This window comes from Equus asinus, chromosome 7 (assembly GCF_041296235.1).
Source record: "Equus asinus isolate D_3611 breed Donkey chromosome 7, EquAss-T2T_v2, whole genome shotgun sequence".
Lineage (NCBI taxonomy): Eukaryota > Metazoa > Chordata > Mammalia > Perissodactyla > Equidae > Equus > Equus asinus.
The window spans coordinates 99148319-99172956 of NC_091796.1; the positions used below are offsets into that span (position 1 = coordinate 99148319).

The 24638-nt window shown below is 40.4% G+C and overlaps 1 protein-coding gene across 14 annotated transcripts in view; it reads left to right on the top strand.

Moving 5' to 3' along the window:
* Nucleotides 1-24638, top strand: part of UNC79 (unc-79 homolog, NALCN channel complex subunit) — a 244827-nt gene that overhangs the window by 115637 nt on the left and 104552 nt on the right. For 12 of the 14 annotated variants that reach the window (XM_070514220.1, XM_044774252.2, XM_044774247.2 and 9 more), the window contains exons 15-22: nucleotides 3888-4078; nucleotides 4659-4782; nucleotides 6724-6864; nucleotides 9111-9332; nucleotides 11587-11814; nucleotides 16453-16594; nucleotides 19870-19949; nucleotides 20034-20182. In XM_070514220.1, coding sequence (XP_070370321.1) covers nucleotides 3888-4078; nucleotides 4659-4782; nucleotides 6724-6864; nucleotides 9111-9332; nucleotides 11587-11814; nucleotides 16453-16594; nucleotides 19870-19949; nucleotides 20034-20182 — 1277 coding nt within the window. The remainder of the gene's footprint in view (nucleotides 1-3887; nucleotides 4079-4658; nucleotides 4783-6723; nucleotides 6865-9110; nucleotides 9333-11586; nucleotides 11815-16452; nucleotides 16595-19869; nucleotides 19950-20033; nucleotides 20183-24638) is intronic. The other 2 variants (XM_070514224.1, XM_070514222.1) reach the window with 1 other exon arrangement.

The window sequence follows — 24638 nt, forward strand, 5'->3', positions numbered from 1 at the left end:
TCCAAACGTTGGCTCCTTTTCACCTACCTGTGAATTGCCTTCCCTCCCTTTGAAGTCCCTGACCCTCCCCACCCCCAACAACTTCTTTTGTCTCGAGCTGAGGATGATATTTAAGGTGAGCGCTTTGGCCATTTTGGTGAGTTACTTGGTTTTCCTGGGTTTCTCTCATGTATGCATGTTATTAAACTTTTGTTTTTCTCCTGTTGTTCTGTCTCATATCAATTTAATTCTTAGACCAGCCAGAAGACCCTAGAGGGTAGAGGAAAATTTCTTCCTCCCCTACAGTACTTCCTCGAACCTAGATGGTACAGCCTACTACATACCTAGGCTGTATGGGACTAATCTTATGAGATCACTGTTGTGTATGTGGTTTGTCATTGATTGAAACATCATTATGTGGCTCATGACTGTAATTAATGTTTCAGTCTTTTATCTTGTTTAGAAATGATCTAGATATTCACTGAATATCTATTGTTTAACTTAACTTAGTATAATTTTAATTTCAAATTACCAAAAAGATTTTGGAAACTACTTCTAAGGAGTTAAATTATAAAACTCAATTATTGTTAAAATAAAATTTGTCAAAATAATAATTTAATTTGATTAAAATGAAATCTATACATTTTATAATCTTAAAGATCTAGTAAATAAAATATTAACTTATGTGACTAGTAAACCCATGTAGAATAAAAATGTATGCTCATATCATATTCAGTGCTGATAACTCAGAAGACACAACTGTTTATATTAAACTAGTCTTACTTATCAAAGATTTGCCCAAATCACATGAACTTGAAAAACATTTGGGTCACCTCCTATGTTTCTGAGAGTTTTAGGAATTTTTAATTTATATAAGCTCTTTTTTTTTTTAATAGCTCATTTAGAATAGAGATCTTTTAAGGGATGTTATAAACTAATTTGGCAATACCATCCAGAGATAAGAAAATACCACATATATATACCATACATATGAAAATACACAGGTAAATGCACATAGAGACCTTGGAGGAGACACCATCATAGTAATACAAAACTCTCCAGTTCATAGAAGAGTTGATTTTCATCTTCACCTCACTTTTATTCAAATTCTGTTTCGAGCAGACAGAACAGTTGTTACCTGTTCAATATAATGGCTAAAGGTTTTTCTCAATATTTGCAGGGGAGACCTTTAAGATCTTAATTTGTCCTGATATGTAATCTCCTGGAGGCCATGGTCCAGGCTCAGGCAGTTGTTTTAGTCGCCTAAGAAGTTATCTTTTAAAGGCTGGGGTGTGCTAAGGAAAGAGGCATTGGGGGTTTGTTAAGGCGGGTGTTAATTGGCATTTATCAGGAAGAGAAATAAATTTCTCGTATTTTATCACAGGAGGCAATAGTACAAGTAGAAGCAAGGCCCCCTTGGGCTGAGAGGACATCTTCTGGGCTCCTTGGATGTCTGCGTTCTAAAGAGATGGTTCTCAGGTCCTTGAGAACATAGTTCTGGGTGGTGGAAGTTTCACGTCTCAAAGAGGGAGAGAAAGGATGCTTTTAAAGTAACTGGTCTAAGAGAGTTTTTCAAGGGCATATTTGTCTATTCACTGGTTTTGGCTGGGACAAACAATAAGTTCTCCTGGTAGCATTGAGCTTTTACAAGCAGGCATTTTAAGGGAGGAGGGGTGTGGGAGGTGAACAAAATTACCTGAAGTTTTTAATAGGTCCAGGATGAGGCCTTAGTTGAGAAGAGGGCTCAGAGCAGCTTGACTGAGGAGGCTGAGGCCTAAGACAATTACTATTTAAGCATTTCTTTTTCTTAAGTTCAGGAAAGTCCCTTTTCTAATGTCCTGACTTTTTATAGTATCTGCAGGCATCTTGAGGTGAATAGGAGAGGCTTTGGGATTGGTAAGAAACATGAGTGGACTTTGGGATACTTATGGAGCCACAATTATATTTTTGTAAAGACTCAATTAGTAAGATGAGGACAGTTGGGTTCTTTTTTTTGGCTGAGGAAGATTAGCCCTGAGCTAATATCTGTTGCCAATCTTCCCTTTTTTTGCTTGAGGAAGATTAGGCCTGAGCTAACATCTGTGACAGTCTTCCTATATATTTTTATATGTGTAGGTTGCCACCACAACATGGCTGATGAGTGGTGTAGTCCACGCCTAGGATCCAAACTGGCAAACCTGGGCTACCAAGTGGAGCGTGCTGAACTTAACCACTACAGCACAGGGCCAACCCTGAGGACAGCTATTTTTAATTTTTCAAAGAATTAGATGGCAGCCTCCATAATAATATTAAAGAGCTGCCCTGCCCATCCAACCACATTATTTTGAATTTCCTTCTTTATATCAGAGAGAAGATTTCCAGCTAAGATGGGAAACAAAGGATTCCTGTGTTCTCAGTCCTGTAGATTTAGAGCTGTGTCCTTTTGCAATGTTTTTATAAATTGTTTGACAAAACCTTTAGGATGTATTTCTTTCCTCTGTGTACATCATTCTACTTTAGCCCAATTAAACTTTGGAGGGAAGGCCTCTAAAATAGCTCCTACCAGGATCTGAGTACTGGCTTCCAGCTGGGTCATTCCCAGGAGGGAGGAGGTACAGGGGAGTTTATGGTGGGTGAGGATTTCAATTTTTGTTTTAAATCTGATTTCTGTCCTTGAATTTTGTTATGGGAGTCTTTTAGGCTAGCAGTGATCCTGGTTTTGTGTCCTTTTTTCAAACTGATCCTCCTATATTGGTAAAAGGACATTTTTGGGGAGGTGAGAACTCTCTAAAAATCCTTTAAAATATAAAAACATTTCCAAATCAAAGGATCTACTGTCTGGCTGTTAACAATTTAGGATCTCTATGGGAATACCTGTTCCAAAATGTGACTCAAAACCAATAGGCTTTTATGTGGCTTAACCATAAATTACCGAGCCAAAGGAACCTCAACAGTGACATATTCCACGATCTCAACACTATCAATGTTAGCTCTTCTGAGTCCATGTGACTAACAACAACAATCCCAGAAATACAGTCACTTTCCGAAAATATCTAGTCAGTCATCTAGGATTGTGGCCAATATGGTACCAAATAGATATTTGAGCTTTAAATAGAATTGCTTTGATTGTTTTGAATAATCTGGAATTCTAGATGTAATAATTAAACATTTAAAATTGGATTCATTTAAAATGAGGTAGTTTCCCACAAATCTTGTGTTACGTGGTAAAGGTTCAGGACCAGTCAACCCGTTGTTACTTTGATACATATAGTAAGAACATAGGATCTTTATTTAAAATCAGAATTATAAACAGAACCTAATTTGTGATTTTAAGTTTTTCTGCACCAGAAAATTAATATACTATCTTGATTAGTAAAAAATACCAATCTTTTTTATTCATGGATTCAACCAGCCTTAGAACATTCTTAGGAAGAAAAAATTGTGGAGGAATATGCAGCATAGAGAAAAATAGCGCTCTTTGTCACTTTATTTTTCTAATGAAATATCTTCAACACAAAATGTACAGCAGTAGGAATGTGTGTTCCTCTGAAGCGCAGGTATAGCTGCACATATTTGTAATGGTTTTGTCAAACTTTAGCAATAACATTACTTCCACAGTATGCTCATCCTGTTAGGAATAAATCTTTGGAATTTCAATTCATGTGTAATTTGGAAAGTCTGCAGTAGAATAGTTCAAATTCAGTCTGAGATTAATATTTGGACCTATTTGTAATTATGGTTTCTTTTTTGTCTAATGGATCCTGGCAGTTTGTAGATTCTTACAAACCTCTCTCTGAAGATACTCGGCCCGGGATGCAGATGTCACGGACCGTGGTCGTTCTCTGCACCCGTTTCCTTTAGGCAGTCTTGAGTATGGTTGTGACAAGTGCATTTTGTTCTTTCCCCCGTGGCTGTGGAAACGCCGCCAGGTCGGTGGCTACTGGGATAAGTCCTGCAGCACAGTGACTCAGCTGAAGGAGGGGCTCAACCGAATCCTCTGCCTGATCCCCTACAATGTGATCAGTCAGTCTGTGTGGGAGTGCGTTATGCCGGAGTGGCTGGAAGCCGTCAGAACAGAAGTCCCAGAGAACCAGTTAAAAGAGTTCAGGGAAGTATTAAGGTGGGTAAGTAGTTGAATGAAGTCACTGTAATTATAACAGTATCTAACATTACTGAGCACACTCTGTGTGCCAGACACTGTGCTAAACATTTTGTATAATCTCCTTTACTTTTTGACAACCCTCTGGAGAAATTTGAAGGCCCAAAATGAAATAGCTGCTATAAATTGTGCTCAGATGATCTGGAATTGTTCAGAAAGGATTTTATTCTTGTGGAATAATAAATAGATACATCATATTGTTTGTTCATTTTCAAATATAATTATGATTTGGATAAAGTGGGAAAAATGCAAAGAAAAAATGTTTTTAGATGCTGCAGAGCAACTCTAATTCCTCAGAAATGCAATTTATTCTGTTAAACCTAATTTGAGTATGAACACTAATGTTATTAACAACCATATGAATTATTTATAAGATAGCTATTCCAATGACATAAGCTATTACGGTGAAATGGAACATGCTAATAACAGTTCAGAACACAGACTAAAGTGTTTGGCCCCCCAAATAAGATATAGTTAGAAATGCAACAGTAGACCCTAATATATGCCCATTGTCATCTACTTTTGTTGCTCTGCTTTCCAGCAAAATGTTTGACATTGAGCTCTGTCCTCTACCTTTTTCAATGGAAGAGATGTTTGGCTTTATTAGCTGTCGGTTCACAGGATACCCATCCTCTGTGCAGGAACAAGCTTTACTGTGGCTTCATGTAAGTGAATGATACTTTTGACCATTTGGGGCAATAGTTATTAGCCTATGAACTTTAGGTCCCCAGGTGGAGGGGGAGGGAGTTATTGCAGAGTCCATAAATCCGTATGTTTGCTGAGGACTGTCTCGTATGCATAGATAAATAGCTGTATTTCAAATATATGTAGCTATGTTGTGATTAATGAAATACAAATCTGTGCAATACTATTACTGAGTTTATCGTAGCTTTTGGTCCTTATGAATTTTTCCATCAATAGATACTAAAAGTATAACAGCTGTCTCGTGGGATTCTGTTAAATCTTTTGATATGAAGTCCGTCCTTTACTTGGAAACGTGGAGAGCTGCTGATTTAGGGAGTAGTTCATGCTGATCCTTCAGCCTGGAATGACTTTCCTTCCTGTCTCCATGTGTGAACTCCAGCTCATCATTTGAAATCCAACTCAAAAATGACCTCATAATGGTTTTCTGCTACTTCACATCCCATCAGGATTCATGATTCCTTCCCCCAGTAGTCATACGGGTTCTCTGTGTGAATTCTATTTCTGTCTATTATTCTAGTTCATTTTTGTCTTTTTCTTCTCCTGATGACAAATGCCTTGAGTGCAGGGACCAGGGTTTTTCATTTGTGAATTTATAACTCCCTTCGTCCTTTCCTCTTAGCATCTGGCACATGCTTTGTATTTAGTGGATGTTCAATAAAAGTTCATTAATTTGACTGGAATACCAAGCTCAGGCAGTTTCAAAAAGGAGACAGCACCCATGTTTAGACTGGCCACGGGGGCAGTACATTTCTGTGTCAGGGAAGGGCGTGACCCCAAAGCTTTTCAAGTTGTGAAAATGCCTTTCTGCTTCTCAACTAAGGAACAATATTTTTCACAACTGGCAACAAATAAAGGGGCCATTTAAAAAAAAGTCGCCTTTCGGATGCAGAATTTTAACTTTCATCTCCAAGTAGATCTCAATAAGATAATTTCCCATTTTAGGAAAGCCAGTCTTCCTACAGATGGCTAGATGTTGTTACTCAGTTACACACCCTTTAAACTGTGCCATCTAGGGGTCAGCAGCTAGGGCCATAAACCTCTGTCCCCTCCATAGCTGGAACAATTACAGTTGACATGTTTTATGGACTGGGCTCTGACACAGGTTTGGTTTGAAAACAGGATGCTGCAATTGAAGGACGGTTTAAACTGCTAGTCTAAGCATTTGGGGAATAGAGTGCACAATATAAGGATTGGAGTTGACTCGTTTATTAATCATAGAAACCTTTGTAGAGCTCCTCTGTGCCAGGCACTGTAATAAGCACTGGGATAAAAATGGGGCAAGAAACGGTCCTTTCCTCATACTTCCTTTCTTCAAGGAGATCACAGTGGGAGAGATAGTATCAAATAATCAAATATAATGAAAAGTGATAATTCCTCTATTAAAGGTATGTATAAAGTTCTAAGAAAGTAGAGAAGAGGGATGGATTCATTCTGTCTAAAAGAAGGTGGCATCTATTTCCAGAAAATTTATTACAGATAAAGTAACGATTTCAGCAGAAGGATACCTGAGTTTGTACCAGAGAGCACGATGGATGGGGCACTGAGGTCAGCGTGGGATGGGCCAGAGGAAGGCACTGGCAGATGGTACTAGTCCAGGAGAAAGGCGATGAATGAAGGCACTAGCAGTGCTATGGAAAAGAAGGGACAGCATCAGGAGATGCTTCGAAGTATTAAAAGAAAGAACATGACCATTTGTTGGATGTGGGGAGTGGGAAGGGGGGAGGTTTAATGATAGCTTTGATTTTTTTAGTACAAAAAATTGAGGATGACTCTACTGATAGAATATGTGTAAGGCTAAATGTCCCTATGTTCAATAGTACACTTTGGAAAAATACGTTAAATGTAGTTTTTTTGAGTTTTAAAGTTTAAATTTTGGGGGGATATATACCTTTTTTCTTCAGGTATTATCGGAGTTAGACATCATGGTTCCACTTCAGCTGTTAATAAGCATGTTTTCTGATGGAGTTAATTCTGTCAAAGAGCTGGCAAATCAGAGAAAATCAAGAGTCAGTGAACTGGCGGGGAACCTTGCAGCTCGAAGGGTAATTATTGCCACAACTGTTTTTTGTCTTTCTTAAGATTTCGTCCATTATTATTGTCGTTGTTAGCGCCATTGAGTTGACTCCGACCCCTAGCGCCCCCGTGGACAGCAGAGTGGAGCCCTGCCCGGCTCTTTCGCACTATCCTGTCACTTTTCACCGCTATTATTATTATTGTCAATTATACTTGGCCTAAAAGTAGCATCATAATAAACTTCTCTGAAAATGCCTTTTCATCCCATCTCACACTCTGTTTGTTACTCTTTTAAGCACATTAAATAACAGAAAACATTTATCTAAAATATGTTGGTATAGTCTGTAACCACTAAGTTATTGGATTTTCATTTTCCTTTGCATTTTTCTCCTACACGCCCCTATTAGCTATCTTTCTCCCTTGATGAAAGGAAAAAGGGTAGCTTTTTTTTGGTCTCCTGGCAAATGAGAATTCTTTACCAGCTGCTGGGCAGATCACTGCTTCACTCTGAGGAGGAGGAGTTTGGATGTTTTTTCTATTGTGTTTTTGGAAGATGTGATCAATGGCTGGTGACTGTGAGTGATGCTGTCACTATGAACCAACTGAGCCCATTTTATTGACCCCTTTGTACCTCCGTGGTTGGGAAAAGTCCATATAGTCTGGTCCGAAGTGTATGAAAACTGTTGGAATTTTGATAATTTTTCTGTGGAGGCCCCGATAGAGTTCTGTTGACGTACTGACATGCCCAGACCACGGCCAGTTTTGGAGAGGTTGACTCTCCTGTCGGTGGGCGAGGACACTTCTCAGCTCTCTCCTTGTCATGCCTTTCCGTACCGTTTTCCAGTCATCCCACCTGATATCTAGGGATTAGAAAATACAATCATGGGATCGTAGTTTGTATTCAGTGCCTTCTGTTTTTTAATCATACTTCTTTGCTCATCTGCCTCCTAGAAACCAGCTGCCAAACATTTATATTTTGTTTCTTTCTTCTGTAATCTTTAATGTTACATTACTTTGTCAGCACTTTATACTGTGTGATGTATTCACAATTAAGGACATCACAGAATTGTGTGAGGCAGTTGGGGAAGAACTCATTGTCCTTATTTTACAACTACTGAACCTCAGGTTCAGTGAATGGAGTGATTTGCCATAGATAACTCTGTCAATATCCAGGTATTCTGATTCTTAATGGATACTCTTCCCCTTTACTTTAAATATCGTGTTCAAGGAGCTTTCTGGTTATTAGAGACAACTTTAAGAGATAAAATATGATTTGAGAGTGACGTACAGGTATGTAGTCAGGGTCCTGCTACAGAATTTATCCCAGATGGTTCAAATGAAGAGACTTTCATGGAGACTCTGCCTACAGAGTTATGGGATAGGGTAAGGGAGCAATAAGGGTTGGTGAGGGACTCAGAGGCCAGCAACAGTTCGGTAGAAAGCCATTATACTCCTAAGGTTGACGAAACAAGGGAAAGAGTTCCTGGAGCTCATTGGGAGCTGAAATTATAAGGAAGGGCTGGGTACAGGAGCTGCTGAGTAATGGAGAGACTGCCAGAGATGCCTCAAAGCAGGCAGGGGGCGGGGAGAAATGCTCCTACCTCTGTCTCCTCCAGAGTAGCTGTTCTGCTGGTGCCTCCCATTGACTGAACCCAACTGGAGGCCAGCCAGGAAGAGAGCTAAGAGAGCCTCAGTTCTTGGCATCCTCAGGCGTAGAGCAGGGCAGAGAAGGACACTAAGGGCCTGGGGAGAGCGGGGAGGCTTGGGTTGGCAAATAGAGAATGACCAGTACAACAGGTCTGACATATGTTGTTTTCTCATGATAGTTTAATAATTATAATACCCAGAGGCCGTTCTTCTTTAACTAGTTATATCAATCTGAGATTCTGTGCTTGTGATTCTAAAACTGATCTTGCAATATTTTACTTTTGTAAGTTCTCAGTTTTCAAGTTATGGTTTTAGGTAGATGTGGACAATTCAGTTTAATTGGAAATGTTTTATGGGATGAAAAATATAATGGCAAAGACAGCCACCTTCATTCTTCAGGGTGCTGATGTTTCGTTCCCTGACAATTAGGCATAAAGTTGGGATGATTTTATTTCTCATTTTTATATTTTGAGAAGATCCATAGTATTTGGAGGTACCAATGCTATTGACTAAGGAAGGAAATCAGTTTGACAGCTGGAAACACCTTCCACAGAGTCCTCCCAAAATTTTATACAGTCATTTGAACTTCTGCAAGTTCACTTATGTGTGTTGATGTTCTCTCTTCTAGGTGAGTGTTGCCTCTGATCCTGGTCGACGAGTTCAGCACAATATGCTGAGTCCATTTCATAGTCCTTTTCAGAGTCCATTTCGGAGTCCTATGCGTAGTCCATTTCGTAGCCCTTTCAAGAATTTTGGACACCCAGGAGGAAGGACTATTGACTTTGATTGTGAAGATGATGAAATGAATCTAAATTGTTTCATCCTCATGTTTGATCTTCTCCTGAAGCAGGTAGCTAAGGCATGAACTTCCTTTAGTTCAGAGGTGAAGAATTAGAGAAAGCATTGTAATGTATAGTGCTTCTTTCCATGTGTTCTTCACACTTACTGAAATGATGCAACATCACTCAAGACACTTCGCAAACTCCTTTGAGGATTTCCTAAAGAGCCTGAAAAATACTTGTATGAATATCTGCAATGATGTTGACATATGAGATTGGATATGAGTTTTAGAAACCCCCCAGCATCATTAGAATTGACGCTGTTGAACAAATTTGGTGAACAAATTGGGTAATGCTATTGTTAGGAAGAGCTAGGTACAACTCTACAGTGATAGGCTGATTTTAATATATTTTATAAATTGATTTTTGAAGGTAATTTTAAAAGAGAAATTTAAAAGGCTTTGGTTAGGAGAACATTTCTTCTTCATTTTCTATTTTGAAATAATTCCAGACTTGCAGAAAAGTTGCAAGAATAGTAGAAAGAATTCCCAAATATTCATCCCCCAAATTCTCTAGATGTTTAACATTTACATTTATTTCTCTCTCTTAATCTCTGTATGTATGAAGTGTAGATTTCTTTTTTCTTTTTTTTGCTGGGGAAGATTCACCCAGAGCTAACATCTGTTGCCAATTGTCCTTTTTTTTCCCCCTCCCGAAAGCCCCAGTGCATAGTCATATATTCTAGTTGTAAGTCCTTCTGGTTCTTCTATGTGAGCCACCACCACAGCATGGCTACTGACACACGGGTGGTATGGTCCCGCAACCCAGGCCACCAAAGCGCTGAAAGCGTGGAACTCTAACCACAAGGCCCTCAGGGCTGGCTCGAATTGTAGATTTTTTTAATGAACCATTTGAGAATAAGCTGCAAACATGAACTTCCTGTATCCTTAAACACTTCAGAGTGTGTGTTCTGAAAAATGACATTCTCTTACATAACCAAGTGCAGTTAGCAAAATCAGGAAATTAATATTCTTGTAATAGTATTATCTATTATCTAACTTACAGAAATTATTCATTTTTTAAATTGTTATAATAATCATATCATCTTTATAGCAAAAGAAAAAAATTGTTTTTGATGGAGGATGCAGTTCAGCATCCCTCATTGCAAATGTTTGTCCTGTCTCATTAGTCTTCTTTAATCCAGGACAGTTCTTCAGTCTTTGTTTATCTTTCGTGTTCTTGACATTTTTGAAGAGTGCAGTCCAGTTATCTTGTAGAACGTCCCTCAATTTGAATTTGTCCAATGTTTCCTTGTGAATTGATTTGGGTTAAGCATTTTTGGCAGTAATACAACAGATGTGATGTTATGTCCTTTGCAGTGCATCATATCAGGAAGCACATGACATGATAATGTCCCCTTAGTGGTGGTGATAACTCCATTAGGGTGATTTAGGCCAGATTTCTCAACTACAAAGTCACCCCTTTGTAATTAATAAGTAACTTGGAGGGAGAGCCTTTAAGACTGAGATTTCCTGTTTCTCTTCAGACTTTAACTTACTAGTTTTAGCATCCATGATGATTCATGCCTGAATCAATTATTACTATGATGGTTACCAAATGATAATTTTCTAATTCCATCATTTCTTTCATTAGCTGGCATTCTCCCGAAGGAACAGTTCTGCCTTCTGTCCCGTGTATATATTTATTTGTTTATCTGCTTATACCTGCATGTTCTCATGGACTCTTATTTTATTCAGTGGCTTAAAATCTTTTACTATGATTATTTATTTTGATGTTCATACTGTCCATATTTGGCCAGTAAGAGTCCCTTTGAGCTGGCTCCTGTGTTCTTTTGACATGTTCTCATCATTCTTTGAACACTACCTTAATTGCTGGCATGACAAGATGTTCCAGGCTCATTTTATATTTTCCTAGCCCCAATCCTGAAATCAGCCATTTCCTCAAGGAGCCCTGGTTCTTTTTAGTGGATGATGGTATTTAGAAATCAAGATCTGGACACCAAGTCAGGAGCATTTTTTTAAATGTGTAAATCTCACAAAGTGATAAATTTGAAAAAAACCTCTCTTTTAAATGTCCTACATGATTTTAAAAATAATTCCCATTACTTTGTCTTGTGTTTATATTCTTTTTACAAGAATCCATGGAAAACAATGTATATTCATGTTCTATAAGCCTTATCATCTTTAAATAATTTAATATTGTCAGTTAGTGAAAATTATCCCCAATTAGTATGCCAATGAAATATTGGACAAAAGGACCAAACTCCTTCTTTTTTTTTTGGCCTTTTTTTTTGGTGTCTTTCAGATGGAGTTACAAGATGATGGGATCACGATGGGTTTAGAGCACAGCCTATCAAAGGACATTATTTCCATTATAAACAATGTCTTCCAAGCCCCCTGGGGGGGCTCCCACACATGCCAGAAGGAGGAAAAAGCAATTGAGTGTAACTTATGTCAGTCTAGTATTCTGTGCTATCAGCTTGCTTGTGAACTCCTGGAGAGACTGGCTCCTAAAGAAGAAAGCCGGCTGGTGGTAAGCAGTGGACGAAATGAGATGAGCCATTTCTGTTAGTAATAAGGACTGCAGTGGCTGGTGTGATGGAGTCTTCCTCCAGTGTTATCTTATGCTCCATGCTGGGTTATACGTGAGACTGTGTTAAAAGAGAGTTTTCCTGTTCCTTCCACCAACTCAGGCTTCTGGAAGGGGGTATGAGATGGAACTACATGATACAGAATTCTTCACTTAGAATTCTTGAGTCTGGAGGTAGGGTTGTAGCACATCCATTCATAAAATTTTCATAAATACAAGGCATTACTGATATTCTTGAAATAACTTTTATCACAAAGTTATATTACAAAGTTTAGATAACAGTGAATGGTATAAAACCTGCATATCAAATATTGAGTAAGTGGACTGGGTGTGGACACTGAGAATTCCTAGGTGACCTCAGTTTCTAAAATCCATTGACTTCATCAACAACCAATAAAAACTTCGTTTTTATTTCCTGCTTTCCAAGAAAACCATTTGAACAGGAAACAGTTAATATATGCCATACATTAGCTACTCCATACATTGTTATTCCCTGTTTAGCCTGCTCTCCTGCTAAGACTCACACATCACCAGAATACCCTCATACCATCCTAGGTAGATGGACCTGAATTATTTGAGTCAGTGTTTGCCATCTTCTCTTTTTCTTCCTGTCTCCTAAGGTTGTCTAGGTAGAAAGTGACTTCTTTAAAAATTTTTTTTGAGGTATAGCATACACACAGTAAAGTGTTTCTTTTGTTTGTAAATACCTTTCGGCCCACTTAACTCATTAGTTCTACCTGTCGCAAAATAACATCTCTACAGTATGGTCTTTTAACATTGTCATTGGGTACTTACTTTGAAACAGTTATAGTAAAAGATGATGCAAAAACAAATTAAAATCAAGACGCTTAGAGTCTAATCAGGAAAATGTTTAATTAAATGAAAAAACATAGGACAGAGTGATGAGCATTATGAGAGAGATATGAACAAGATAGCTATGGGAGTACAGAGAGGGAACAAATCTAGCTTAGAGGTGTGATAGGGATCCAGAAGGTCTTCCTGGAGGAGGTGGCTCCTAAGCTTATATTTGAAGGAGGAGTGGAGTCAATGAAATGAAGGTGGTAGGAGAGAAGCACTTGGAGACCCAGAAAACTCTCTGTTTAAATGATACAGCGGAAAGGAGGGAATGATACACTCAGGAAACTTAAGGTGGTTCAGTGTTGTGAGAGTGGTGAGGAGGATGGGAAAGTAGTGAGAGTTGAGTGGAGAAAGTTAGACTCAGTTTTATGTTCACATTTATTAAGGGCTCTGTCTGCCAAACTAAGAAGTTTGGATTTTGTCTTGGCGACAATGGGGGAATCCTAAAGAAGTTGAATCAGGGTAGTGGTAGAATTCAATGAATTTGAGAAATTCATTTGGCCAGCGAGGAGAGAGATTGGAGGATTGGCCCTCGGGACAGGAATCTAGTCAGAAGGTTAATGTGGTCACTCAGGGAAGAGAATAAGGGAGCCTGAACTGAGAGGTGGTGGTGAGGAAGAGAAGGGGAGGGCCTGATGCATTTTTAGGAAAGAGAATGAGCAGCACTCGGTGTTCCAGTGTGGAAAAGTTGTGGACAAATCCACGTTTTCTGGCTTGGGAGCTGATAACGTTGCCATCTACAGCAGATTGTTACTGTAATAGGAGAAGTGATCTTTTTTTTTTTTAATTTTTATTTTTTTCAGATGTACATCATATTTCGAATTCTGTACACGTTACATCATGTTCACCACCCGAACACTAATTATAGTGCATCCCCTCACATGTGAGCCTAACCACCCCTTTTGCCCTCCCCCCGCCCCCTTCCCCAATGGTAACCACCAGTCCAATCTCCAATGGTATGTGTTTTTTTTTTTTGTCGTTTTTATCTTCTACTTATGAGTGAGATCATATGGTATCTGGCTTTCTCCCTCTGACTTATTTCACTCAGCATAATACCCTCAAGGTCCATCCAGGTTGTCACAAATGGCTGGATTTCGTCATTTCTTATGGCTGAGTAGTAGTCCATCGTGTATAAATACCACATCTTCTTTATCCATTCGTCCCTTGATGGACACCTAGGTTGCTTCTACGTCTTGGCTATTGTGTATAATGCTGCAATGAACATAGGGGTACAAGTATCTTTATGCCTTTGTGTTTTCAAGTTCTTTGGATAAATACCCAGCAGTGGGATAGCTGGATCATATGGTAGATCTATTCTTAATTTTCTGAGGATACTCCATACTGCTTTCCATAGTGGCTGCACCAGTTTGCACTGCCACCAGCAGTGAACAAGGGTTCCCTTCTCTCCACACCCTCTTTTTGGCAGGAGTGGGATATGGTGTAGCCACACTTGGACATAGTAGACTGAGACACCTTTTAGATGTCCAAGTGGGGATGCCAAGCACCATCAGATATGTGGATTTGGTTCTTAAGAGAAATATCAGAAGTAGATAAAGTTTGCAGTCACCAGCATGTTGTGGTAGGCTGTACGGAATGAGAAGGGAGAAGACCTAAGGCTAGAATTCCGGGAAGTACCAGCTCTTAACAGGGGAAAACAGGGGAAGTAAAGAGCAGAAATCAATCGAGAGGAGGCCAGAGACACAAGAGAAAAACTGAGGGAGAGCACTAACTCCGAAGCCAAAGTAGGAGAAAGTTTAGAAAAGGAGGGAATAGTTGATCATGTCAAGAAGAGAGAGGAAAAGTAAAAGACTAAAACACGCCCAGGGGTTCTGAAATTAAGGGTCCTTTGTGCCCTTGTGGGTGGTAATAGCCATGGGTCCAAGTAGTTTGTGGTTTAAGCACTGAGGGAGTAGCTACATGAAGTACAGTTCTGTCTTTCAGGAAGGGAAGGAGAGGGCGAAGAAGGTGGAGGCGGGTGTCCTGAGCCTCTGCCCTGTCCCAGCAGGAGTTCTATATTGTGTCTATTTCACACCACCAACCCATGGAACAAGGAGGAATAAGCGTAAATGTGGAGAATCTGAGCCACTGGAACATATGCACAATGCCTTTGACATTTGTCATGTGCCTAAAATATCAAATTTGGAGGTGAAGCTAAAGGATTCAGTTTTCCTTTCGCAAAGTCTTACGGGAGAGATGCTCATCAATAAAAGAGGACTATGTCTTGGAACACGTGGCTTCCACTGCACGCATCAGCCGCCTTAGCTCTTTAGTTCCCTTCCAGGACAGGCAGAGGGCACGAGAGTGAGGACACAAGGGGTGGGCTATAGGAGGCTTAGACTAGTATGCCAGACAGGCCACTGCAGTCCCTGCCGCCTCGGAGGAGGATGACGGAAACGTGGGCGTGTGTAGAAGAGTCAATATGCAGCCGGAAACTTCTCACCGTATCTCATCTCACGAGACTCAGTTTGTACTTTGAGGTAGTGTCTTGTTCACGGGTGACTGAGGAACGGCGTCAGCCTTAGCAAAACTGTGAAGCTGCCGAAGCTCCTCTCAGAGCCCTCCCAGCCACCGTTTTAAGCACTTGTTTCTTTCTTCTTGGCATCCTTCCCGTATCCTATCAATCTTTATCTCCTTCTTGCTTTGAGCTGGCTGTCAAATAATTCTTAAAAAAAATGTTTTCTGGTTAAAGTATTAGCTAAAAGAGGATGATGTTAAAAGAGGATATTTGAAGGTGGTACTTGAAAGAAAGAAAAATGCTGGGATAGGAGGGTAACTAGAGATGGATATTTTAAACAGTAGCCATATTTAGTGCACTCTCTCTCTCTCCTTAATCTTCTCATTTCCACATATTTTTGCAGCTTGTTTTACATACACATTTACAAATATAACATATTATATATAAATGTACATACAGTGTTGAGGATATTCACATCGCTGTGCAGCCAATCTCCAGAACTTTTTCATCTTGCAAAATGAGAACTCTATACCCATTAAGTAACTCCCCGTTCCCCCTCGAAACTACCATTCTGCTTTCTGTCTCTATGAGTTTGACTACTATAGAAACTGCATATAAGCGGAATCATATAATATTTTTCCTTTTTATGACTGGCTTATTCCACTTAGTATAATGTCCCCAGGGTTCATCCACATTGTAGCACATATCAGAATTTCCTTCCTTTTTGAGGCTGAGTAATATTCCATTGTATGTTTATACCACATTTTGTCTATTTGTTCATCTGTTGGTGAACACTTGGGTTGCCATAACTCTCTTTAACTCACATGTTATAGCAATTTCTTGCTCCTAAAAATTTGACTTCTCCAGACACCCAGTATTTGCATCTTAGCATTTTGCAGTCAGCCCCTTATTATTCCCTGCTAATTAAGTCCTGTTATTGAGCAAAATGGGCATGGATTAGAATCATTTGGTGAGTGGAACATTGATTACAGGATTAAAGCAGCTATGGGAAAGTAGGTTTATGGAGAGTTAACAATGTTTTCGAGATTGTCCATATTTATTTCAAGGGAATGAAAATGTTTCAGTAACAGCTGATCCAAATTTCCTTTAACCATTATGGAAATAAGCTCAAGTCTCTTCTGCGGCAGCTGCTTTTGCCCTCCAGGGCTCAGCACAGGGCACTCGGTCCATCTTTCTTGAACCAGGAGGAACCGTTCTTTACATCCCCCAAGGGCTGCTCATCTGGCTGCTTGTCATATTTGTTTCAGGAGCCCACAGACAGCCTTGAGGATAGCCTCCTTTCCTCCAGACCAGAGTTTATTATTGGTCCTGAAGGCGAGGAGGAGGAGAATCCAGCAACCAAGCATGGGGAGAACCCAGGAAATCGCACCGAGCCCATGGAACATGCTGGTAGGTGAATGCTGGCTCATGGGGGAGAGCTGTGTGCACATCCCAGTTTGCACAGGCCTGACATTCACACACTGGTTTCTTAGATTACTATCAACTTGGGCAAGTACAGACTTGGCTTCCTTAGTGTAGATGTGTGCAAATGAACCATTTCCCCCTAGATTATGAAGTGAACAGATCCAGGATATGCTTCTGGTAGAAGAGAGGTAACTGAGCATCTTCCTGGCAGCAGGAGCTTGTTATCAACAAAAAGCTGCCGTGTTAATGTGGAAATGATCACTTTTCTGTTTATGGTGTATCATGTTCTCTATGGAGAGTTAACTCTGAACCAAGGCTGAACAGCTAAAGCCAAGGGTGCTGACACTCAGCAGCTACTCAGAGCATTTGGCCAAAGCAGAGTGTTCTGGGAGAGGGGTGATGGAACTTGAGCTCATGCAGCTTCTGCACCCGGGGGCTTAACCAGGACTCTGCACAGGCTCACCGTGTATAGCTGTGCAACTTGTGCTCTAAGGCTGGTTGGCTTGGCTCAGAGCTGGAATGTCCACCTCTTTCTAGTTTGCTTAAAGGCTCTGTGTGGGCTAATTGAGGACAGCAAGATAGCAGGCTGGCCAGAATCATACTCTAGCTCTTCACACTCTGAAGGAGTTTTGGGAATTTAGGATGTGACCCCACGTGCCTCTGGGAAAGCCTGGTTTCTAGATCTGCACTGTGGCACTCTGGGAATTTGTAAGGACCTGGAGCAAATCTGAGTAGCTTTTTATCTTTCTGTTTCCACTCTCTTGAACTGCTAGAATAGCTGGCTTCCAGGTGGCCCACCCACTGAAGCAAAGTTTGGGAAGCGTGGGCTGTCCATTATTCCTTCAGTGAACAAACATTACTAAGTGACTGCTGTGTGGGGTTCAGTGTAGCTCCTGGGGGTCTTATTCAGACCAAGGTAACTACATCATTACCACAAAATGCTTGGTCGGAACTAACTGCTTCTGCATGGATTGTATAAATGACCAGTTGAGTATGAATATCTCGGCTCCTACTATTTACAATCATTGAAACTGAGAATTTGAAGGAATGCCTGAGATGACCTACTTCATTGGTTTTCAGCAAGTACTTGGAGATGTGCAAGCTCTGTCTTGTCTCTTCTGGACCTTCCTTAATTAGGGTGGCAATTGATGGGAACATGGGGGCAAATCATAAAGACCCAGGTGCCCACTTGTCTTCAACCAGAGTGCTCTGACTTGATCTATTTCATATGTTGGAGTTCTAAGTCAGATTTTCTACAAACAAAGGATTCTCTTGAAAAGAAGTTTGAAACCTGCTGATCTGGTTCAGCCTTCTTCCTTTGCAGATGAGGAAAATACATCCCAGATGGACTGAACAACTTGCCCATGGGCATGTAGCTCGTATTATTCATTCCTAATTTATGCTTTGTGCTTAACATGCTGCCCAAACTGTAAGAGAGCATCAGGATCGTCTGAGGAGTTGAAACGCAAACAAAATGAACGAGCTCCACCCACCCACCCTCAATTCTGGGTATACCTAGGGTGGGAGTCTGGGAATTGGAAATCCAAATATTGTACAACTAGTTAGTGGCAGGATTGAGATTAGAACCCAGGTCTCCCGGTTATTTGGAATTAATTACTTGCTGAGGCCCAAGCCCAGGGCTGTGTTTCTATGAGGCATTAATGCCTAAAGGAAGGATGGATTTCACTTATGATCCTCTAACCTGTACTCTTTAACGCAAATATAGTTTGTTTTTTTTTTTTTAAAGATTTTATTTTTTCCTTTTTCTCCCCAAAGCCCCCCGGTACATAGTTGTATATTCTTCGTTGTGGGTCCTTCTAGTTGTGGTATGTGGGACGCTGCCTCAGCGTGGTTTGATGAGCAGTGCCATGTCCGTGTCCAGGATTCGAACCAACGAAACACTGGGCCGCCTGCAGCGGAGCGCACGAACTTAACCACTCGGCCACGGGGCCAGCCCCGCAAATATAGTTTTTAAACCCAAGATAGCACACAAATCAATTAACTGAAACTTTTATTTATATGTAGTATTTTATTTGAACAATGGTTAAAATTAAACAATATTTTTCTATACATTATTCTTTTCTTTGCTTAATTGTTCTAAACTCTAGTTGTTTTAAACATTTGCTTGATTTATATCCCCCAAACACTCCTTAAGCCTCCTGTCAAAGCTTCTGGTCTGTTTTCCTTTTGCTGTCTGTCTTGCAGGACACAGTTATAAGTTGTCTCCTCAGGGAGGCCTCCGTTAATTTTCCTCCATGACCGGCCTTCCCTGATGCTCAGCACCCTGATCCTGCTTCTGCCTTCTGGGCCTTCAGGCGCTGGTCCTGAGCTCCTGTCATAGAATGAAGGGGAGCTCAGCTGACATGTGCTCAGTGATTTCCCCTTCCTTTTAGAGATTTTAGATTTCCTTTTTCTGCATTTTGGGGCCTGGCACCTATTTCTTATAGCAGTCGGATATGTCTTCCACTAAAAATATTTTTAAAACTTTCACACTAGACCAAATAGAGTTGAATGCTGATAACAAATATTTAAAATACATTAGAGTGGAAGATCCCCAATAAACTATTTAGTATATATGCCAAGAGGGTTTCACTCCCATTGTCTCTGATCCTAGGAATTGCCAAAACTGATAATGGTAATTTGAAAACATTTTATACCAATTTCTACATTTGGTTAATTTGTGAATCCTTTTCTCTAGCACGCCTCATGCACATAAACACCACCTCCCACAAGAGAAGTGAGGGTTTCAGAGATCCTCACAAGAAGATAAAACCACAAGTAGTTGTTGAATATGCTCAACTTCTTCAAAATGTTCCCTTTTTGTGTGAGTCCTGGGATAAATCGCTCGCTGGGTGCTATTACAACTTGAATACCGCTCTTCAATGCCTGCTCGTCTCCCTTTCAGTTAGGAAAGTATGCCTAGCCAGGCCCCAGGCCCTCCAGGGAGCAGCAGAACTAGCTGCTCAGAGGAGCACAGGGCTGGGCTTGGGTCGCTTTATGGAGCCAAAGACATTGGAACACGTGATGCACCGCACAGTGCAAAGTGGAAGCTGAGAATCCTAAGTCTAGAAGGTTTCCTGCACTTGCACCATAGAAGGGATATATGCTAACTTGGAGAGCAAATAAAAACATTACACAAACACTTTCTCATATGTACCATATCTCTCTTTACTCCTCTCGGTTTTATGATTTTGATCAGTTCATGAGCGGTGGGGGAAAGGAGGAATCATGCTAACCTTTGTGTGATTATTTCTTCACAGCAATAAAGAATGATACTGAAAGAAAGTTTTGTTACCAGCAGCTTCCAGTCACTTTGAGACTAATATACACCATTTTCCAGGTATATTTTTTGAAATATTTGAATTTTTGGTTTGGTAGCATTGCTGTTTTAGAAAACTTAGTAACTATGTGGTTCTTTGCATAGGAAATGGCTAAGTTTGAAGAGCCAGACATTCTTTTTAATATGCTCAATTGCCTGAAGATTCTCTGTTTACATGGAGAATGTTTATACATTGCTAGAAAAGACCATCCTCAATTTTTAGCCTACATTCAGGATCATATGTTGATTGCAAGGTATGTCTTCCTAAGTTTTTTGTTTGTTTGTTTATATTTTAGGTTTTAGCTGTGAAAATTAAAGTTAGAGTAAGACTTACCAACTCATTTGGTTATTTTTCTTAGCCAGGGCAGCCTAATCACTTGTAGAAACTAGTTTTATTTCTTCTATTTAGTCTAATTTTTAAGTATGTCAATAGTAATTTTCTTTGCTAGATATTGCAGAAATAGAAAAGGCAAAATAAGGATTATATTATGCCTTTTGGTTGTTAGATGGCTTATGAATACAGTGTACTGTATAAAAATGTCAATAAGTACTAAAGTTAATATTTACCGAGTATAATTGAGTAAAGACTCAATTTCTTACTTGAAATAGAACTGATAATAGACATCTAAAATCTCTCCACATATTGTCTGATAGGGTGTTTTTTTAGAGATGACTGAGACATTTTGAGAAAAATAGTAAAATATTGCCCTAGATTTACATGGTGTTTTTCTTCCTGAAAACCTTAAAATGAGTGTTACAGTCTTTCTGGAAGTAAGTCAGAAAATATTATCTTCATTTTATATGTAAGAGAATGAGGTAATAAAAAAAAGGTAAAGGTTGGTTGAGGTTAACTTGGTGACAAAACCAAGTTGAGGATCTATCTGCCTTTACTCCTTTTGATCATTTACTCATTCATTCATTCATTCAACAGATATTACTGAGGGCTCACTAAGTACATTGTTATTCTAGGCACTTTGGGAATTTGCAATCTAGTTTGGAAGGGGCTGAATACTATGTATACAGAAGGTGACCACAAAATTTGTTATTCGAATTAGTTTACTTTTGAGAGTGAATAGGTGTGATCTTCATAACCTCAAAACAATAAGCATAAAGTGGACTAAGATCTTGGATAAACTGAGATACAAGGTCACCTTGTGTCTATATAAGTCACTCTCAATCCAAGGGACGTGTGATGGATGAGGGTTGTGTACTGTTCAGAGGTGGGAGAGCTCACTTCTGGATAACTAGAAAAGGGCACAGGAACAGATCCCATTTGGGTGGGCATTAAGATAATGATAGAATTTTGACAGGCAGAGATTTGGGATGGGCAGCACATTTTGTGGAAAGTGGGAATGTCAAAAGTAAACAGATGGTAGAGTTGGAAAGAAGAAATGAGCAGGGCATACTTAGGTGATACCAAGGTTTTATTTATTGCTGCATGGTGTGGTTTTAGGGGAGAAATGGAAAATGAGGCTGGAGAAGTAGGTTGGGACATAAGTGTGAAGGGCCTTGAAGATGGGGACTTTAGTGATGTTTGGTGATCTATGGAAAATCTTAAAAAAAATGAACAGGGACAGAGTTGTGCTTTAACAGCATGAGTATGGAGAAAAGAGAGATCCTTGGGAACCACTTACATATAAGGGGGTGCAAAGAGCATGTTGCAAGGGCTTCAGGAATATAAAGATACAACACAGAACTTTCTTCTGAAAGGTTTGTTAGGAAAGGAAGGGAAACATCAGATACTTAGAGGGGAAAGGGAGTGACATCAAGGATTTTTAGGATAAAGAAGATCTGAACATATTTATGTCAGTGGGAAAGGATCAGAGGAAAGGGAGAGGTTGGTGGGGCCAGGTCCTGGAAGGCAAGAAAATGCTTTAAAAGAACAACGGTGGAAAAGAGGAGGGATGCTCTTTCCTTTGAAAGGAGAGAGACTTTGAGGAAAAAAGAAATCAAGTGTTAATGGGAATTCATAACAGGTGACTGAACCTTAAAAATAGTAGGTGCTGATGTCTTCTGCTGAGAGGTAGGGGGCATAGAAATTGGGTTGGGAGCTTGAGGAACATGGAAAAAAGTATGGAACAGCCCGTGTGAGGAAAGCAGTGGGGAGTCAACAAGAAATGACCAAAGAATTGCCAGCTTCAAGTCCAGCTGAGGTTAGCTAGCACCAGTTTCTGGTGGACCAAGTTAGCAGGAATTTGTGTTTCTTTTTCACTAATGCTCCAGGGCCTGGGAGTGGATGGGAGAAAGTGGGCAATGGGTTTATTTAGGAGTGGGAATTAGTGATTTGATAATAGTGGAAGATCAGAGCGACAAGGAATTCCAGAGTGATGAAATGGTTGACTCTGGGATTCATCTAGCCTGGAGGCAATGAAGCCGGAGAGGATTGATGTTTAGGAGAAGGGTATAGAAAAGAGGGAAAATAAGTCTGAGTCAGGGTCAGAGGGGGAAAGTTGAGTGTTCTCAGTGTTTGAGAGGTGAGGTCAGTGGCTCAGCCAGTAGAGATAAAGGCCACTGTGACTGAGGAAGTGGGAGAGCTATGAAACCAGAGCTTGATTCACTAAAGGTATCAGCAGAGGCTTGGGTGAGGAGGAAGACTGAGCAGGTACCATATTCACCAAGGAATGGAGAAGGGCCCTACGAGTAGATGTAATGGGTTTCAAAAGAAAGAGGTTGGTAAGAGAAGGCCTGGAGGAAGACGTGGGAAGCAAGGATCATTTGGAGCCAGGGAACACTGGGGTGAAGACTCACAGAGAGGGTTAAGGGGAAATTGTGTTACCAGGAAAATGTCAGGTTTCAGCTAGGGTGGAGGCTAGGGAAGCTGCCTTAGCCTCCTAGGGCTGCTGTAACATTACTGCCAACTGAGAGGCTTAGAACAACAGAAATTCATCCTCTCGCAGTTCTAAGGCTAGAGGTCTGAAATCAAGGCGTTGGTGGGGACGTGCTTCCTCCGAAGGCTTTAGGGAAGAATCCTTCATTGCCTCTTCTAGCTTTTGGCAGTTGCCAGGGCAATCCTTGGCCTTCCATGGTTTGTAGATGCATCACTCTAATTTCTGCCTCCATCTTTACATGTCACTTTCTCCTGTGTGTCAGTGTGTCTGTGTGTGTCCTCTCCTCTTCTTATAAGGACACTAGTCATTAGATTTAGGGCCCACCCTAATCCAGCATGACCTCAGCTTAACTAATTACATCTACAAAGACCCTATTTCCAAATAAGGTCACAATCTGAAGTTTCGGGTGGACATGAATACTTTTGGATGGGGACATTATTCAACCCAGTAGAGAAGAATACTACGGGATAAGTGGAGGGTCTAAAGAACTTTCCTCCTAATAAAATGGGGATTCTACAGATGCAGTGGGAGGAGCTGGTGAAGGGTAGCATGGCTGACCTGGATGTGGGGAAGAGTAGGACTAATCTGAAAGGATCAGTGTGACAGCTGAGACAAGCAGCAAGTCCAGGCAAAAGTGATGAAGGAGCAGGGTCAAGAGTTAGGCAGAAGCTGCGGGCATTCCAGGGGAGGGAGAATGCTAAGTGGGCCATCTTTTATTGTTGAAGCAACCTCTACCAGGCACGAACCCAAGCCAAATGGATTACTGGTGCCATGGGATCTCTGCCTCAGCCTTTGGGCTACATAGCCCAGGTTTTTTCCTCAAAGTACCACCTTGACACAAAAACTGTGACGGACAATGAAGGGATCTGGGGAAAGGACACTCTGTGTTTTTCAAAGAAAGCTGCCTTAGAGAACTGGGAAAGCCACATGGGACTGGCCAAATCCATGGCTTTTGTCACTGAGATGGTTTTCTAGCAGTGCTGTACCTGGTTTGCCTTCTTCATCTAAATTGCAAGCTCCACAAGGACACAGATTACGTCTTCTTTTCCTTTGCATTCTGTGTAGGGTCTATTATTGTGTTCTGGAAGCACCATCATCCTTAGCTTCACAATGATAACAGTAGTGTGAGGTTTTTAAATACCCACTATGTGTCAAGCACGATGCATCATCTCATTTTATATAACCCACATTGGAAGCAAGTGTAAGTTCAGAGAAGTTAGGAAATTCACACATAGCTATGCAGCTAATTAATGGCAGTGTTGGGATTAGATCCATATTTGTCTGATTTCCATGACTCAGATGAAGCATGTGGTGTTTGAAAATTGTTTCTTTTCATTCCAGAGCTCTAGCATGTCTTCTCAGAAACAAGCAACTCTAGTGCACAAGTACCTCCCCGTGGTCTCTGTAAATGGAGATGTATGTCACTCCCCCCCTCTTAGTGGTGCATTAGGAGTTTTTTAAAAGTCACAAATAGTTTTGATTCTGATATTAACTCTGGAGCCAAATAGAAAACAAAACAAAATAACAACAAAAACAAACAAAAGGCATACTTTAAATAATTTGAAACCAATAATATATTATTACTAAAAATATATATTCAGAATTTTCCTGGTAGAAATTGATACGGACTTAAGCTAAAATTGCTGAGGTACATTTTGACCATAGTGGTCTGGTTTTAGGAATGGCCAGTACTCATGAGACGTTACTAGGGCTCTCGCGCACCCTCTCTCCCTCCTCCCCTTTCTCCCTCCCTCCCAAGCACTTAGCCTGCTTCCATCTGTGTTGGCTTCTTCTCTGCAGGCTGTCCCTGTGAGGTGGGAAAGAGCTCACTAGCAGCTCTAGACCAACACTGCATTTTGTTCCTGAGATCTTAGGAGACAGA